The sequence below is a fragment of the Bombina bombina genome, chromosome 1, assembly GCF_027579735.1.
Source record: "Bombina bombina isolate aBomBom1 chromosome 1, aBomBom1.pri, whole genome shotgun sequence".
In the NCBI taxonomy this organism is placed as follows: domain Eukaryota; kingdom Metazoa; phylum Chordata; class Amphibia; order Anura; family Bombinatoridae; genus Bombina; species Bombina bombina.
The window spans coordinates 722,799,385-722,819,663 of record NC_069499.1 but is presented as its reverse complement, the minus strand read 5'-3'; the positions used below and the strand labels follow the sequence as shown (position 1 = coordinate 722,819,663).

The 20,279-nt window shown below is 37.5% G+C and overlaps 1 protein-coding gene across 5 annotated transcripts in view; it reads left to right on the top strand.

Annotated features, from left to right (window-relative positions):
* ARHGEF6 (Rac/Cdc42 guanine nucleotide exchange factor 6) overlaps positions 1-20,279 on the top strand; it is a 283,838-nt gene that overhangs the window by 105,517 nt on the left and 158,042 nt on the right. For all 5 annotated transcript variants that reach the window (XM_053699228.1, XM_053699227.1, XM_053699226.1 and 2 more), the window contains one exon: positions 18,908-18,967. In XM_053699228.1, the coding sequence (XP_053555203.1) occupies positions 18,908-18,967 (60 nt within the window). The remainder of the gene's footprint in view (positions 1-18,907; positions 18,968-20,279) is intronic.

The window sequence follows — 20,279 nt, the reverse complement described above, 5'->3', positions numbered from 1 at the left end:
ATCTATTAACATAGACCTGATGCTTGACACTGAGTGTTTATGTGCCACACAATGGCGAGCCACTGGTTGATCAGACTCGCCTGATTTTAATGCAGTTCGTATTGCACACTGATGGTTAGCCATCCTGTCACGGAAAGGGGTGATCTTTTTTCCCACATATACACTGGAACTTGGGCAAACTAATATATAGACCACATAGTTACTCATGCAACTCAATCTATGGGTTATCTTGTATCTCCTGTTCAGGAGTGGATGCTGGAAGGAATTTCCCTTAGACATACTATTGCATGTGGTACAGTTACCACAGGGAAAACAGCCCATTTTGGTGGGTTTAAGCCACGACTCCTTGCGATAATGGCTGACAGGGTCAGACTTCACCAGGTAGTCTCTGAGGTTCTTGGCTCTACGATAAACCAACCTCGGCGGCGGCATGTTGTGGAAAGGTAATGTGGGGTCAGTCTCCACCACCGGCCAATGCCTGCGCACCGCTCCTGTCAGCTTCTCATTTCCAGGGGAGTAAGTAGTGACCTGATTAAGTTGTTCAGGTTTGACAGTATTATTACTCTTGGTACCATCAATGCAAAGTTTTTCTTCTGTCTTGGCAACTTCAGCCCTAGCATACCCTCTGTTTCTCAGCTTCCTGCCCATTTCCTCCATCTGAGTAGTTCGCAATGATAGCTCACTGTTATTCCTCAAGACTCTGGTGAGGTGGGAGGTTATGAAACCTTGCTTTTGGTGTCCAGGGTGGAAGCTTCTAGCGTCCAATAGAGAGTTGCCGTCCGTGGGTTTGGTGTACAAAGATGTACCGAACCGCCTTGAACACATTGAGATCCACAAAAAGGACTTTCATGGAATCAAATTCAAGTTTAAATCGTATGGGGCATTCCATGTGGTTCAAATGTGACACCCACTCACGCAACGAGGATTCACTGCCCCTCCAGACAAGGAACACGTCATCAATATAGCGTGTATAATATCTCACCTGTGGGTTCTCAAATGGTTTCATGAGTTCACGTTCATACCATGCCATAAAGTTGTGAGCGTAAGTGGGTGCCACATTCGAACCCATGGCAGTCCCAGCGACCTGTAAATAATAACTTTCCTCAAATTTAAAGGGACATTATACACTCATTTTTTCTTTGCATAAATGTTTTGTAGATGATCTATTTATATAGCTCATAAAGTTTGTTTTTTAAATAAATGTGTAGTTTTGCTTATTTTTAAATAACATTGCTCTGATTTTCAGACTCCTAACCAAACCCCAAAGTTTTATGTGAATACTGTCAGCTACCTTCTCCAGCTTGCTCCTCTTTGTGTAAAGGGTCTTTTCATATGCAAAAGAAGGGGGAGGGGGGAGTGTCTTATTTGCCACTTTCAGTGGGCTTTACAGCTACCTTTTTAACAGAGCCAAACTGACAGCTTCTAAGTAAGTTTTTAAACAGTTTTATACTGGATTTTTAAATCAGTATCTGTGCATCTTATTCTTTATAGTAGTGTCTTTTACATGCAGTTATATGAAAATGATTGTATACTGTCCCTTTAAAGTAGTTTTTTTCCAAATAAAATGTCAGTAATGTGCAAAGAAATTCAATCGGAGGTCCACAATAATGATCATTACCAGTCACCATGGACCTGACAGCCTCCACCCCACCTGCGTGGGGGATCACCGTGTAGAGGCTGTCAACGTCCATGGTGACCAGAATGTCATCATGCCGGAGATCAGTATAGCCTTTCAAAATCCTTAGTAGGCTTGGTGAATCCTGTAAATATGCATCAGTGTTCTTAACCACATTCTGGAGATGTGAGTCTATATAGATGGCTATATTGGTAAGTACTGACCCCCGGGCAGACACAATGGGTCTGCCAGGGGTGTTCACCAAGGTCTTGTGAACCTTCGGTAGGAGGTATAGCGCAGGTACAATCGGGAAACCTCCATTATTATCCGCCCTGCGGATAAAGGGGGTTCCATCGTTATCTTAGACTGCACTGACTATCGCCAAGAGGCCCTTAGACAATTAGCTGATACCAACACATATGTTAAGCTAAAAAGTAATCCTACTTACACCTATCAGTCACTTATTGATTCTTTCCTTCAATGTAGCCTTACTGCTGGCCATTTGAGTGAAAAGGAATATACATTCCTTGTCACCGATTTCCCGATTGTACCTGCGCTATACCTCCTACCGAAGGTTCACAAGACCTTGGTGAACCCCCCTGGCAGACCCATTGTGTCTGCCCGGGGGTCAGTACTTACCAATATAGCCATCTATATAGACTCACATCTCCAGAATGTGGTTAAGAACACTGATGCATATTTACAGGATTCACCAAGCCTACTAAAGATTTTGAAAGGCTATACTGATCTCCGGCATGATGACATTCTGGTCACCATGGACGTTGACAGCCTCTACACGGTGATCCCCCATGCAGGTGGGGTGGAGGCTGTCAGGTCCATGGTGACTGGTAATGATCATTATTGTGGACCTCCGATTGAATTTCTTTGCACATTACTGACATTTTGTTTGGAAAAAAACTACTTTAAATTTGAGGAAAGTTATTATTTACAGGTTGCTGGGACTGCCATGGGTTCGAATGTGGCACCCACTTACGCTAACATCTTTATGGCATGGTATGAACGTGAACTCATGAAACCATTTGAGAACCCACAGGTGAGATATTATACACGCTATATTGATGACGTGTTCCTTGTCTGGAGGGCAGTGAATCCTTGTTGCGTGAGTGGGTGTCACATTTGAACCACATGGAATGCCCCATATGATTTAAACTTGAATTTGATTCCATGAATGTACATTTTTTGGATCTCAATGTGTTCAAGGTGGTTGACTCAGGCGATTTGTGGTTCGGTACATCTTTGTACACCAAACCCACGGACCGCAACTCTCTATTGGACGCTAGAAGCTTCCACCCTGGACACCAAAAGCAAGGTTTCTTAACCTCCCAGCTCACCAGAGTCTTGAGGAATAACAGTGAGCTATCATTGTGAACTACTCAGATGGAGGAAATGGGCAGGAAGCTGAGAAACAGAGGGTATGCTAGGGCTGAAGTTGCCAAGACACAAGAACAACTTTGCATTGATGGTACCAAGAGTAATAATACTGTCAAACCTGAACAACTTAATCTGGTCACTACTTACTCCCCTGGAAATGAGAAGCTGACAGGAGCGGTGCGCAGGCATTGGCCGGTGGTGGAGACTGACCCCACATTACCTTTCCACAACATGCCGCCGCAGAGGTTGGTTTATCGTAGAGCCAAGAACCTCAGAGACTACCTTGTGAAGTCTGACCCTGTCAGCCATTATCGCAAGGAGTCGTGGCTTAAACCCACCAAAATGGGCTGTTTTCCCTGTGGTAACTGTACCACATGCAATAGTTTGTCTAAGGGAAATTCCTTCCAGCATCCACACCTGAACAGGAGATACAAGATAACCCATAGATTGAGTTGCATGAGTAACTATGTGGTCTATATATTAGTTTGCCCATGTTACAGTGTATATGTGGGCAAAACGATCACCCCTTTCCGTGACAGGATGGCTAACCATCGGTGTGCAATACGTAGTGCATTAAAATCAGGCGAGTCTGATCAACCAGTGGCTCGCCATTGTGTGGCACATAAACACTCAGTGTCAAGCATCAGGTCTATGTTAATAGATCACGTACCACCAATGCCAAGAGGAGGCGACAGGGCAAAGGGACTGCTTCAATTGGAGAGCAGATGGATACACAGATTGGACACATTGTCCCCGAAAGGCCTAAATACTTCACTGGACTTTAGCCCGTTTTATTAACTCTGCAATCCAGTGACTTTTTGGCTTATTTTGATCAATTTGAATACCTGTCATATAGCTCACTGTCTATAAGTTTCCATACATACTCCAGTGAGATGCGATGCTACTGAATAGAAGGCTTTCATTTCATCTTGTGTTAGGCTATTAGGAGAAGTATTTTTCCTTGGTAGGGCATATGATGTTTTCAACTATGGGGTTACATATAATTTGGGGATCAGTGGTTATGACAACACAGTAATAGATCATATTGTTACATATGTTTTATTTTTAGACAAACTTGCCATCATGTAATAGATGGTTTCTTGATATCATGCATGTGTGATTACGGATATTGTATTACACTAACTGTATCTGGCAATATGCATTTGCGATCCTACTATGACCCTATGTTTGGTCTTTTTTGGGGATCTCTCAGTAAGGGTGTTGCTAATACACAGTTGCACCGATCATAGGCATCATATAACTTGGTTCCATTATATTATATAATATGATCCTATCACATAATTTGTGTTTCTCTGTTATATTCTTTGTGCCAGGATAAACCGCTATTTCTACGATTTCTACGTTACTCCTATTTTTGCTTGTTAGGTTGCCGTGGCAACGCACCCCTCCAATAGCAGTACAAGTCACACGCAGGTGCTGTTAGTCAGATCTCTACTCTGACGCTTTAGGCTATTCGACGTCGCTATGGCAACGCCGTGCCATGCGTCATCACGCTAGGTACGCTCTGTGCCTACGTGACGTCATTGCCGGAATGGGAAGACGTGAGTGGCATTGTGGCGGTAATGCCTGGCCTTACACATCTTTATAAGGTGTATGATTTTAACTGTTATGCTATATGGATTTAAGTGTGCTGTATATTTTTTGTTCTCATGCTGACATTTGACAAAGGCACAATTTGGTGCCGAAACGTTATGTCTTCTTTTCAACTATGCCTTAATAAATTTTGTACATTTTAACAAAGACCAATGAGTGCCTGCATTCTGTGAAGTATTTATATATATATATATATATATATATATATATATATATATATATATAGCACACAGAGAAAGTCTAGCACTCACTTACAAGCTCTCAACTAAGATAAAAAGCAGCAATGGAAGAGTTAGTTACCGCATCTGGCCAAATGGGAAAAGCCCAGGTACTTCGTCAAGGTCTCTTCCAAAAACATGGGTCCCTAAACAGGCAATGCAGGCTCACAATCAAACAACTGTTAAAAAATGGAGGGTGCAAAGGCTTATGTATCTCCCCAAACATATACAAAACACGGGTGGGGTCAGCACTCTCAGGCCGGACCGGGTACACATCCCATGACCCTGTAACATGCACAGCCCTGGGTGCAGAACAGCACTCTCAGGAAGCTGCACTGTCACCAGAGTCACAGGCAGTTAACCCCAGACAGGCCTGGGTGCGAGGCCCAAACATGGAAAATTACAAAAAAATAATACATTAATATAGCACACAGAGAAAGTTCAGCAGTCACTTACAAGCTCTCAACTAAGATAAAAAGCAGCAATGGAAGAGTTAGTTACCGCATCTGGCCAAATGGGAAATGTCCAGGTACCTGCATGTTACAGGTGTTCATGTTACAGGGTCATGGGATGTGTACCTGGTCCGGCCTGAGAGTGCTGACCCCACCCGTGATCAAATGACCCTGATCAAAAGTTTACATACCCTGGTTATTTTGGCCTGATAACATGCACACAAGTTGACACAAAGGGGTTTGAATGACTATTAAAGGTAACCATCCTCACCTGTGATCTGGTTGCTTGTAATTAATGTGTGTGTATAAAAGGTCAATTAATTTCTGGACTCCTGACAGACCCTTGCATCTTTCATCCAGTGCTGCACTGACGTTTCTGGATACTGAGTCATGGGGAAAGAAAAAGAATTGTTAAAGGATCTGTGGGAAAAAGGTAGTTGAACTGTATAAAGCAGGAAAGGGATATAAAAAGATATCCAAGGAATTGAGAATGCCAATCAGCAGTGTTCAAACTCTAATCAAGAAGTGGAAAATGAGGGGTTCTGTTGAAACCAAACCACGGTCAGGTAGACCAACTAAAATTTCAGTTTTTACCACAATTGATATACAGTGGCACCACTGCGGCAGCCTTTTCTATATTTGTAGTGAGTCTGAAATCAAATTAATGTTTCTATGCTTATAGTGACTGAAAAGTTGGTGCTGTGCAGTTAAGTAATATATTATACCAAATGAGAGGGAAAGACCTCTCAGCAAGACTGCACCTCTAGCACTCTGTGCCTGGACTAATGATGGAGAAATTGGGAATTTAAAATATAACTTTTATTAGATATATTAAAATAAAACACTCAATTAAAAACAACCTGTAAGTAGAAGGCCTATTCCTTGATCTACTGTCAGCCTTTGATATGTTATAGGTGCTTAGTAGGAAATTGCTTAGGCAGGGGGTTATAACTATGGCCACTTGTACAATAGTATTTAAATACTCTGGTGTTGATATTTATGTGTCAAATGCACTTATATTTGAGTATCTAGTAACGTTCAATGAACTACACCGTATATATCAAAAGTAATGTGAGAAATTTCACTTTATTACTATCTGTTATTCTTGTTTTCTCTTTAGTTGGAGTATAGAGAGTTAAGCTATTCAGAATAATCAGGTCTCATGTGAGTGTTTGTGATCCTGAATTATTTGGTTATATTAATAACCATTCAGTTGTATATTGAGTATTTTATTTGTTCAACTTTTTCACAGTTTATAGGTTTATTTATTACATTAAATTATTTACAACCTCTGTGTGGTTCAGTTGACTCTTTTGTGTCAAGCTATTCACAGGATCTATATATTAGATTGTTTACAACCTCTGTGTGGTTCAGTTGACTTATTTGTGTCAGGGTATTCACAAGATCTATTTTAGTTTACTAGCTGGTCATACGTCTAAGTATTAGTAATTCTGTGTTTGGCGTACAAATTATTTTTCCATTGTCATGGTACCACTTTCTCATATGGAATTCTTATAGGATTGTATTATTGTGTAATAGAAAGTATCTATGAGACTTCTATTAAGTTCAATCCTAATAATGATAGTGTATCTTTTTCAGTAACAGTGTGTAATACAGTTCTTACACCTAATGACTCAATTAATATCAGTGTATTGAATCTTAGTAGATATTGAAACAAAAGGATGTATCAACTGTTACATTTAAATTTTTGTATTAAAGAAGCTGGGGGAATTCACTTTACTTGTGAGTGCGTAGTCGCAGTATTATGCAGCTATGTATATAGCTATTGCGGTAAAAAGTTATGTTTGCCACCTTTGCTGTAATACTTGGTGTATCCTCCCTTTAATTAATTCCGTTCCTAATGTAATTTGGTGTCACATTAAGAGTGCAATATGGTGCTTGGTGTACATAACTATAGGATCAGATCCAAAACATATTGTCTGTAAAGTTGGAGTTATCAACTGCAGCCGCAAATAATAAATGGTTCCCCCGGTAAAATAGAGTCCTATATCACTCAATACGGCTGTGTTTACAATTCCCCCAAAGCGGTATCTGTGAGTTGCTTACTAATAAGTAGCTTAGTGCTAGTGACTCTCTGTCGATTTCGATACTATGTGGTCATAATTACAACTACGTTATACGATTCGAGTAGTAACAGTTAGTTATGTATATAGAAAACTCGATGCGTTTTAATCTATTATTCCCGCCTAAGCAGGCCAACTACTACAGGTAATTTTTTAAAAAATATATAGAGCTCCCATCTGCTCTATAACCCCTGACCGGTTTCGCCCGTATCGGGCTTTTTCAAAGGCCTTTGAAAAAGCCCGATACGGGCGAAACCGGTCAGGGGGTTATAGAGCAGATGGGAGCTCTATATATTTTTAAAAAAATTACCTGTAGTAGTTGGCCTGCTTAGGCGGGAATAATAGATTAAAACGCATCGAGTTTTCTATATACATAACTAACTGTTACTACTCGAATCGTATAACGTAGTTGTAATTATGACCACATAGTATCGAAATCGACAGAGAGTCACTAGCACTAAGCTACTTATTAGTAAGCAACTCACAGATACCGCTTTGGGGGAATTGTAAACACAGCCGTATTGAGTGATATAGGACTCTATTTTACCGGGGGAACCATTTATTATTTGCGGCTGCAGTTGATAACTCCAACTTTACAGACAATATGTTTTGGATCTGATCCTATAGTTATGTACACCAAGCACCATATTGCACTCTTAATGTGACACCAAATTACATTAGGAACGGAATTAATTAAAGGGAGGATACACCAAGTATTACAGCAAAGGTGGCAAACATAACTTTTTACCGCAATAGCTATATACATAGCTGCATAATACTGCGACTACGCACTCACAAGTAAAGTGAATTCCCCCAGCTTCTTTAATACAAAAATTTAAATGTAACAGTTGATACATCCTTTTGTTTCAATATCTACTAAGATTCAATACACTGATATTAATTGAGTCATTAGGTGTAAGAACTGTATTACACACTGTTACTGAAAAAGATACACTATCATTATTAGGATTGAACTTAATAGAAGTCTCATAGATACTTTCTATTACACAATAATACAATCCTATAAGAATTCCATATGAGAAAGTGGTACCATGACAATGGAAAAATAATTTGTACGCCAAACACAGAATTACTAATACTTAGACGTATGACCAGCTAGTAAACTAAAATAGATCTTGTGAATACCCTGACACAAATAAGTCAACTGAACCACACAGAGGTTGTAAACAATCTAATATATAGATCCTGTGAATAGCTTGACACAAAAGAGTCAACTGAACCACACAGAGGTTGTAAATAATTTAATGTAATAAATAAACCTATAAACTGTGAAAAAGTTGAACAAATAAAATACTCAATATACAACTGAATGGTTATTAATATAACCAAATAATTCAGGATCACAAACACTCACATGAGACCTGATTATTCTGAATAGCTTAACTCTCTATACTCCAACTAAAGAGAAAACAAGAATAACAGATAGTAATAAAGTGAAATTTCTCACATTACTTTTGATATATACGGTGTAGTTCATTGAACGTTACTAGATACTCAAATATAAGTGCATTTGACACATAAATATCAACACCAGAGTATTTAAATACTATTGTACAAGTGGCCATAGTTATAACCCCCTGCCTAAGCAATTTCCTACTAAGCACCTATAACATATCAAAGGCTGACAGTAGATCAAGGAATAGGCCTTCTACTTACAGGTTGTTTTTAATTGAGTGTTTTATTTTAATATATCTAATAAAAGTTATATTTTAAATTCCCAATTTCTCCATCATTAGTCCAGGCACAGAGTGCTAGAGGTGCAGTCTTGCTGAGAGGTCTTTCCCTCTCATTTGGTACAACTAAAATTTCAGCCACAACTGCCAGGAAAATTGTTCGAGATGCAAAGAAAAACCCACAAAAAACTTCAGGTGAAATACAGGACTCTCTGAAAACATGTGGTGTGGCTGTTTCAAGATGCACAATAAGGAGGCACTTGAAGAAAGATGGGCTCCATGGTCGAGTCGCCAGAAGAAAGCCATTACTATGCAAATGCCACAGAGTATCCCGCTTACAATACGCCAAATAGCACAGAGACAAGCCTCAAACCTTCTGGCACAAAGTCATTTGGAGTGAAGAGACCAAAATTGAGCTTTTTGGCCACAACCATAAACACTACATTTGGAGAGGAGTCAACAAGGCCTGTGATGAAAGGTACACCATTCCTACTGTGAAACACAGAGGTGGATCGCTGATGTTTTGGGGATGTGTGAGCTACAAAGGTGAGGAAATTTGGTCAGAATTGATGGCAAAATGAATGCAGTATGTTATCAAAAAATACTGGAGGAAAATTTGCATTCATCAGCCTGGAAGCTGAGCATGGGACGTACTTGGACATTCCAACATGACAATGATCCTAATCACAAGGCCAAGTAGACCTGTCATTGGCAACAGCAGAAAAAAAGTGAAGGTTCTAGAGTAGCCATCTCAGTCTCCTGAACTCGATATAATTGAGCCATTCTGGGGAGATCTCAAACGTGCAGTTCATGCAAGACAGCCCAAGAATTTACAGGAACTGGAGGCTTTTTGCCTGGAATGGGCAGCTTTACCATCTGAGAAGATAAAGAGCCTCTTCCACAAATACCACAAAATACTTTAAGCTGTCATTGATGTTAAAGGGGCAATATATGGTATTAGGAACTGGGGTATGTAAACTTTTGATCAGGGTCATTTGGGTAGTTTCTGTTGTCATTATGATTTTAAAAAGAGTAAACAAAGTTGATTGATAATAAATGGCCTCAGCCAAACACTAACCACGAGTGAAAGAAACATTTTTGTGTTATCAGTCATATTCATATTCTCTGACAAATGGCCAAGAAATCATAAATTCTGCCAGGGTATGTAAGTGTGTGTATATATGTATGTATGTATGTATGTGTGTGTGTGTGTGTGTATATATATATATATATATATATATATATATATATATATAATTATTATTATTTTTTTTACAATAGTCATGAGCTATAGCTCATACAGAAAAGTAAATTTTTTTAAAAAACATTTATACTAACTTTTTGTAGAATATTCTTGGTTTGAGTAGCCTTAACTATCCTGCCAATACATTGCAGCCAGGCAATTGAGGATATTTTCATTTGACAAGTAGCTAGAAAAAACTAGGGATATTTAAAAAAACAACTTAAAATTCTGCCTCCCTTCTGAAATAAATAAATAAGGCTTTGGTTATTGGTAAGAATATGTATTCATATACCAGCTTTGATTCCATTCATCATCCATTAATTTAATGCTAACGTCAAGAAATTCTTTGTTTTTTGTGCATTTTAAGTTATGCATTTACCCAAGTAATTCTACTTTAAATAGACATTAACCCCTTAATGACAACTGACGTACCAGGTACGTCATGCATTAACAACCAGTTAATGACAATAGACGTACCTGGTACGTCAGTTGTCTAAGAGAGTGCTGGAAGCGATCGCAATCGCTTCCAGCAGCTCTCAGGGTATTGCAGTGATGCCTCCATATGGAGGCATCCTGCAATACCTTTTTAGAAGACTCCGATGCAGAGAGAGCCACTCTGTGGCCCTCTCTGCACCGGTAGCGATGGTGCCGGTTCGTTGGTGGGTGGGAGCATAACAGGGAGGCGGGTGGGCGGCCCATCGCTACCCGGCATCCGGTTCCTGTAGGTGCAATGTGCACGCCGGGTGCCGGGAGCGTGCGGGGGCGCGCGCGGGGGGGCGCGGGGGCGCGTATGCGATTAGCTGGCCACTGACACCAATGAAGAGGGGGGAAAAAACATTTAAAAAAAAAAAATATATATAAGGATCTGGGAGGGGGAGGGGGTTGGGGTATTGTGGGGGGCTGCTACACTACAGAAAACATTAATAATTGTAAAAAGATAAAAAAACACTTTTGTTTTTGGGGCAAATTGGGTACTGGCAGACAGCTGCCAGTACCCAAGATGGCGGCAATTAGGTAGGGGAGAGGGTTAGAGAGCTGGGGGGGGGCGATCATGGAGGTTGGGGCTAAGGCAGGGGTCCATCACAGCCAAAACATTTTATTTTTTTTATTAAAAAAAAGAAAAACTCCTTTTATTTAGTACTGGCAGACTTTCTGCCAGTACTTAAGATGGCGGGGACAATTGTGGGGTGGGGGAGGGAAGAGAACTGTTTGGGAGGGATCAGGGGGTGGGATGTGTCAGGTGGGAGGCTGATCTCTACCCTAAAGCTAAAATTAACCCTGCAAGCTCCCTACAACCTACCTAATTAACCCCTTCACTGCTGGGCATAATTTACGTGTGGTGCGCAGCAGCATTTAGCGGCCTTCTAATTACCAAAAAGCAATGCCAAAGCCATATATGTCTGCTATTTCTGAACAAAGGGGATCCCAAAGAAGCTTTTACAACAATTTGTGCCATAATAGCACAAGCTGTTTGTAAATACTTTCAGTGAGAAACCTAAAATTGTGAAAAATGAATTTTTTTTTAATTGTTTGCTCGCATTTGGCGGTGAAATAGTGGCATAAAATATATCAAAATGGGCCTAGATCAATACTTGGGGTTGTCTACTACACTACCCTAAAGCTAAAATTAACCATGCAAGCTCCCTACAACCTACGTAATTAACCCCTTAACTGCTGGGCATAATTTACGTGTGGTGCGCAGCAGCATTTAGCGGCCTTCTACTTACCAAAAAGCAACCCCAAAGCCATATAAGTCTGCTATTTCTGAACAAAGGGGATCCCAAAGAAGCATTTACAACCATTTGTGCCTTAATTGCAGAAGCTGTTTGTAAATAATTTCAGTGGGAAACCTAAAGTTTGTGACAAAATTTGTGAAAAAGTGAACTTTTTTTTTTATTTGATGACATTTGGCGGTGAAATGGTGGCATGAAATATACCAAAATGGGCCTAGATCAATACTTTGGGTTGTCTTCTAAAAAAAAATATATACATGTCAAGGGATATTCAGGTATTCCTGACAGATATCAGGGTTCCAATGTAACTAGCGCTAATTTTGAAAAAAAGTTGTTTGGAAATAGCAAAGTGCTACTTGTATTTATGGCCCTATAACTTGCAAAAAAAGTAAAGAACATGTAAACATTGGGTATTTCTAAACTCAGGACAAAATTTAGAAACTATTTAGCATGGGTGTTTTTTGGTGATTGTAGATGTGTAACAGATTTTGGGGGTCAAAGTTAGAAAAAGTGTGTTTTTTCAATTTTTTCCTCATATTTTATATTTTTTTTTATAGGAAATTATAAGATATGATGAAAATAATGGTATCCTTAGAAAGTCCATTTAATGGCGAGAAAAACGGTATATAATATGTGTGGGTACAGTAAATGAGTAAGAGGGAAATTACAGCTAAACACAAACACTGCAGAAATGTAAAAATAGCCATTGTCATTAAGGGTAAGAAAATTGAAAAATGGTCCGGTCATTAAGGGGTTAAACACTAAACAAATTCTAGATAGAACGATGCATTCAAAGAAAAGATTAGTCTGAGAATAACATGTAGATGCAATTTTTAACGTTTCAATAGTTGTTTAAATATTGTCAAAATAAGTATAAACTTTTAGTGTGTATAAAACAATTGGAGCTGCCATGTTGTAATTTAGGTTACCTTTTCTGCTGTGGCCAATTAGGGACAGTTATAAATAGGTCACTAGAGTGTGCAGCCAATGGCTGTGTGGAATATAAGTTTTCTGCACTTTCATTTATAACAGGAACTGAAAAGCTCACAATTTCAGAATAGAATTAATGGAAAAGGGGATAATTAAATAATGAAACCATAGTGCAGACATTATTATTATATTACCATTTCAAAGTGTTTAATGTCCCTTTAAGAACCATTAAATGTGGGTGATTTATCAAAGCTGTATAAAAGCTTAACCAGAATAGATGTAGGATGGATATATGCTAATATTATCTTTGAACTGCCCTTCTCCAGTTTTGCCTGCAGTGCATTTCTTGAGTCTAGGGCTCTTGTTCTTGAAGACATTAAAAGCAATAGCCATCAAATAGAAACATTTTCCATCATTGTATGTGTATAGGGGAAACATATTAACATATGTCAAAATAGTTTTTAGCTGTTGTTGCATCTACTGTGGATTTTTTTTTTTGCGCATTTAAATGTTCATTTAAACAAGTTATGCTAAAAAACTTATTTGTGTTAAAAATAAAATATAAAACCCCCCCAATAAATAACCTAAAATAATGTCCAACTTTAAAGGGACATAAAACCCAGAAATTTTCTTTTGTGATTCTGATCGAGAATACAATTTTTAAACCATTTCCAATTTACTTCAATTATCAAATTTGCTTTGTTTCTATGGTATTCTTTGTTGAAATGATACCTAGGTAGGTACCGTGCGCATGTCTAGAGCACTAAAAGGCAGGAAAGAAAGTGCTAATCTAGCGCTTTTGCAAATTTATAACATTCTTCCAAAACTGTTTCCTTAGGAACACTCCTGAGCTTACCTCCATGGTTTTCAAAACAGGATTCCAAGAGAACAAAAAAATTTGTTTGATAGAAGTAAAACAGAAAGTTGTTTAAAATTGCATGCTCTATTGAAATCATGAAAGAAAAAATGTGGGTTTCATGACCCTTTAAGGCAGAATACACCAAACATGCATTGCCACTCCTTTTCATAAACAGGTTATTTGTTGAATGTAAGCTAAAACTGCTACTCCAACTCACATTCTATTTTTAACAGTGTAAGCCACAATCTGATAACAGGAAACCTGACCCCATTAATCCCTCTTACAAAATAAATCTATATCACACCTCTTTCATGTTAGAGACCGCGTTGACAGCCCTCATAAGTCATATGGTAATATTGTGGCTATCTTGCATAATACAATAAAATCATCCAACATTAAAGAGTCAGAATTGACCTTGATTACTGTGTAGGACTTACCAGTATCTTTTTATAGCTACTCTTGTATGTTGCTACCATTGATTCTTCTATTTTCAGACAAATCTTCAAAACAAAATGTCTTACAAAACTACCATTGCTTTATGTTATAGACAACCTATTTACCAGACTGTCACTGCAAACATGGAGACATTATATAAAAGACAAAACAAAGGGGCGCCTCATGTGTAGTATCATCAAATAAGCATAAAGCCACAGAAAAAAAGCCAAAATGGGTACTCGCAAGGCTCTGGAGCACACCTATGTGCTTGTAGGGACAGGCTGCAGATTTTATCAGGTGTGACAGCTCACCCACAGAGGATATCAGTCATTCACTGTAGTAGGAAAATAAAACACAGGAAAAGCACCAAATCGTGCAGATCACAAAGGATATGGTGTTTGACTTAGCACAAAGAAAGATTGGGTACTCACATATTAGATGAGCACACTTATGTGCTAGTAGGAGCAAGCTGGCATATTATGGTAAGGTGTGTCAGCTCACCACCAAGGGACTTTTCCTTAGGATGCAATATCCAAAAGTGGCAGACTTCAGTGTGTTAGGTTCCACTCCAAGCAGGTGCAGGCAGGTAAAATCACTCACAAGAGTATTTTTTAAAAATTAAAAAGTTCTATTTATTAAAAACAAATTAAAATGCATTTACAAAGGAGTGAACTAGGGGCATACAATCAAGCCCCCTGTAAACATGGAGACATGAAAGACCTATTACTTTTGTGTACAATAGGCCTTTCCTGCACTTTCTCAAGAGGCCAAAATGTAAAATCTGTAACCTAGATTTTTAAATAAAGTTATACAAACTGACGTAATGGGACAGTCAAGTCAAAATTAAACTTTCATGATTCAGATAAGACATGCAATTTAAAACAACTTTCCAATTTACTTTTATCATCAAATTTGCTTTGTTTTCATTTTTGAAAGCTAAACCTAGGCAGGATTAAACTGATTTCTAAACCATTGAAAACTGCCTTTTATCTCAGTGCATTTTGATAGTTTTTCACAGACAGTGCTAGTTCATGTGTGCCATACAGATAACATTGTGCTCGCTCCAATACAGTTACCTAAGAGTTACTGATTGGCTAAAATGCAAGTCTGTCAAAAGAACTGAGATAAAGGGCAGTCTGCAGAGGCTTAGATACAAGTTAATCACAGAGATAAAAAGTATATTAAAGGGACAGTACACTGTAAAATTGTTTTTATATTAATGTATTTTCAATGACTTGTTATACCAGCAGCAGAGTATAAAATTGCATTTTCAGGTTTATTTGTGTATATGAAATAGCTGTTTTTGTGCTGTTAAACCACAGCCTATTACAATGGGTTGAGCTTCAGGTAATATCAGATCTCATTATGTTATCACTTTATGTACACACACTTGCTTCCTTATCTTATATTTGTCTGGAAAACTAAAGCTCAATACATAGAGAAAACAATGGAAAATTATTATTTTATTACTTAACTATCCTGCATCCCACTGAGAGTGTAATCTCTTCTGCTGGCTGTGTTTACTTAAACTATTCAATAGCTAAGACTCAAGTATCAAAACTTTCAGTATAGGTTGGGAAACCACAAGCTAAATCAGCTATTTCAAAAGACAAAATAGGGGTAAAGGAGCTACTTGTAAACAATTTAATACACTCCAGCAGGTAAAACGGATCATTGGGAACAATTTAAATGGGAGAAAATTTTAGGGTGAACTGTCCCTTTTAATATAACCGTGTTGGTTATGCAAAACTGGGGAATGGGTAATAAAGGGATTATCTATTTTGTTTATACAATAAAAATGATCAAGTAGACTGACCCTTTAATCAGCTGTTTGATTTGCTGCATTTGTAGGCTACAGAATTGAGCTTTTTGGCCTTTTTAGGGAGCATGGGACAAGCACAATTTTACACAAAAGCAAGAGACAGTTAACACCTTGAGATTTCTTTTTATATTTTTGATTAATGAAACATTGCTATATACTTTCATTATTTATTTTGCCCCTTTCTCATTTAGCTCTGAAAATTGTCTTTTCTAATTCTCAGAATTTGAAATGCATCCTGCTGATTTATCAAGGCTAATCCTGCTACATATATGTCCCTAAATGTCTTTAATTGATAACTGCAAAATAATGCATTGTATACTAACATAATGACTGTGGCTATCCTTCCTGTCTGCCGACTAAAGCCCAGCTTTGCTCCTCTTAAATAAGGAAAATGGTGGGTGGATTTTGACTATTTAAAAACAATTGCAGAAAAAAGGTTTTTAATTTGCTTTGTTTTAAAAATATTTAATTTGACTGTTATTTTATAGCAACACAAGTGTCTGCTCATCCTGATTTCCCAGCCCCCTTTTACTGGGTGTCCCAACCTAAACTCATCAACCGTTGCACACTGGAAGCTTCTAAGGAAGTTTTGTAAAGGTTTTATACTGGATTTTTATATCCGTATTCTTCTTTATAGTAGCGTCTATGACATGCAGTTATATGAAAATTGGTGTATACTGTCCCTTTAATATACTGTACTTTTTACCTCTGTGACTACCTTGTATCTAAGCCTCTTGCATTTTAGCCAATTTTTGCTCACTCCTGTGGAGTTATGCAGAAGCCAGCACTATGTTATCTATATGGCACACATGAACTAGCACTGTATGGCTATGAAAAACAGAGGCTTAGAAACAGGCAGAGATTTAGAGGTTATAATGAATATTAATATAACAATGTTGGTTGTGCAAAGCGGGGGAATGGGTAGCAAAGGTGTTATCTATCTTTTTAAACTATAAAAAAAAAGTAGACTGTCCCTTTTATGTATAGGAAAACCCGAGCCTACAACATTCTACACAGTAATTGGTTAGCTCAGAGCACAAACTTTTATTGGCCAAAGCAAAGAAGACATTACCTAGCTTTTCAAAGGGTGTATTCCTGAACAACTTGATTTGCCATTACTTGTAACAAAATGATGCCGGATATATTCCGACTTTGCCACTTTTGAATTTTGTGGCTAAATAGCGACATCTAGCGGTGACTTGCTATTTAGCTGTGTAATTAAAAAATATTGGCACGAAAATTAAATAAAACCTTCCGGCTGCAGGTTTTATTTAATTTATAGGACGGAAAGGGTTAAAACTTTTTTGCAATGCAGTGCTTAATCGTTGGTATATGCTATAAGGTGAATGTTACTTTATTACATTTATGCCAGTTGAGTAATGCATCCCACAAATGGGGTTGTTTATACCATGGTCCATAGTGATTCCTGACTAACAAGAATTATTTATGCACCAGCAATTATTATCTATGATGCAAAAGAACTGCATGCAAAATAAATGTTTTAAAATATTTAAAAGTCTTGAATGCTGAGTATCTTACTTTCTTTGTTATGACCCATTAGGAACAGATGTAAATGAACTCCTGCACATATCAACCAATCACTGTACAGAATGTAAGAGCTCAAGGATTTTTTAATCCACAGAATGCACTCCAGTCTCTTTGGTGGGAGGAGAAACACTACTACTTTAAGAATTAAATTACAGGAAAAGAAGGCAAAATAAATAATAAAAGTGCAATGCAAAGTTTTTTTCTAAAGTCACATAGCAAACTGAGGCATGTAAAGTAAATATTCAAATTTATTATTATTATTAATATTATTATTGGTTGAATGTAAAATATTTTGTAGACATATTGCACTGTTTAAAGAAATAGAGACACTTTTTGTTATTTAAACCATTCCGAAGATGGACTATGTTGTTGCCTACATCTTAAACATCAAGTTAGACAACTTGAACTCATTTGTTTTAACATTCTTCTGTAACTCCTCGAACTATACAAACTGGTTGTGAATAGCTTGTGTTTAAATTGCTTTACTTCATTGTTTAATGCCTTAAAGGGACATTCCTGTCAAAATATAAATACATCTCTGAAAAGAAACATATTTGCAATATAAATGTATTGGCAAAAATGCTTCTAGTAAAAGTTATCACTGTTTTAGTGTTAGCATTTTTCTATGCACGTGCATGTGAAACATAACAAGACTTTCTCAGTGCACCCTTATTTTAAATACTGCAACTGCTCAGAGCATTTTTGGGTCTTGTATCATGTCAGCCATTATTAAATTGAGTCATTACCAGATGGTACAAGCACCTTAGGCCTTCTGAGCAAGTGTTGTGTTCAAAATGCTGGTGCATGGTACATACTTAAATACACTGTGGAAACGGGTATAGCTTTTATTTGAAGCATTTTTGCTAATATACGTTTATTACAAAAATGCCTCTATTCAAAACGGAAATGTATCCATGTGGATTGCAATTTTGGCTGGAATGTCCCTTTAATAAAAATATATTTAAAAAAAGAAGTGTAATTGCTGATAACAGGACAGAATATAATAGTGACCTTTTGACATGTTTTACGCCTCCTCTCACAACATTTTCAGCTTACTTTCCCTTTAAATTACAGATTTTTTTTTTTATTATTTTTTCATGTCCTGTTTGCTTCCTCCATGTATTTTTTTATACCATAAAGGGAGAGAAAAAAAACTTTTGAAAGTGCAGAACACTTCTGCTTAGTAACCTGTGAAGTTCCCTTTTAATGGTAGAATATGATGAATCACAAGACAGAAATGCAATGATAAGATTCTTTTTCTTTTACAGGAAGCACATCCAGATCACAAAGACATTCTCAAAGCGATAGCATCCTTTAAGGCGCTTGTGGTAGGTGCTGTTACCATTTCTAAATAGTATGTTTAAATGTAGGGCCTGGCCCTTGAGCTCAATGAATCATGTCTGACATTTCTCCCACTACATAAATGTGTGGTGAATGGAACAACATCATGCTTGACAATGTTATATTTTTATGGTTTGTTTCATCTTTGCCACACTTGGTTGTTTTCTGTTCTTGAGCAATGTGAGGATATTTTCTACTAAAAATAATACTGAGAGAGATGTTTAATTGTGTGGTCTGTCATCTCTAGAGTGGGGTTTAAAGTGTCATGCAGTGTTATATCAATGTTTGCCATATTCTTGTGTTAATTGTAAACTCTTCACATTTCTTTGATATTGCTCTATGTAGTTTTCCTGACTGCTGGGTTTTGCAAATTCTTTAAAGAATGTGAGAAAATTGCACAGAAATTGAAGTCATTGCATACGTCACTTTAGTAAATGAGGACTTATTTGAAGGTTAACATGTGTGGAAGGGGATTCCTTCCGTGTGCCAGTGTTACTGTGTAATGTTGTGGTATAGTTTAGAAAAACTTTTATATTTTTTTTTTCTCATAAAGGTATACTGAAAGCAAAGTGGTAGAAGGTTTAAGTATTGAAAAATGTATGAAACTTATTAACAGACCTATTAACTTAAAACGGTCTTCTAATTTGCTTATTCAGTGACATAATAACATGGACAGTAGGTCTTACATCAGGGTTGTTCAATATAAGGCCCTAGGGCCACAATGCGGCCCTCTAATGCTTTTTGGCTCTCCCTTATCCCTATCATACACAGTTTAGTAACTGGAATATTCCTTTTAACTCTGTGTGAACCCAATACATGTTTTAGGTATGTGTGTGTATATAGACTTGCAGGACATTTCTTACATAAAAATAGTACAATTGTATAATCCAATATATTTATCAGTGGAGGCTGTTCCCTGTTTGCATTTTGGACAGCGCCCCACTAGATTTTTGGGTCTAAAAATAAATAAAAAATTAAATTAAAAAATTGCATTGTAAGGTGTCAGGAAAATAGTGAGATTTTTTCATAGGGGTAGGAAGGAAAAGGGCTAATTGTTAATCAAATAATGCTTTAAATAATAATTAAAAGAAAAATCATAGAAAATACTGTAGGCATTATTTTCTTATTCTAGAGTGAATGCAGGTTAGGGAATAAAAAGGGCGTTTTTTAAATTTGTCCTGTCCAAGAGCAATTTGCACATGCTTTTTCTACCCCTTAAAGAGATTTCTTACATTACCAATTCACTCTCCTTATGGATATTTATGTAAAGACATCCTAGAAAAGAAGAAAAGGTCTCTC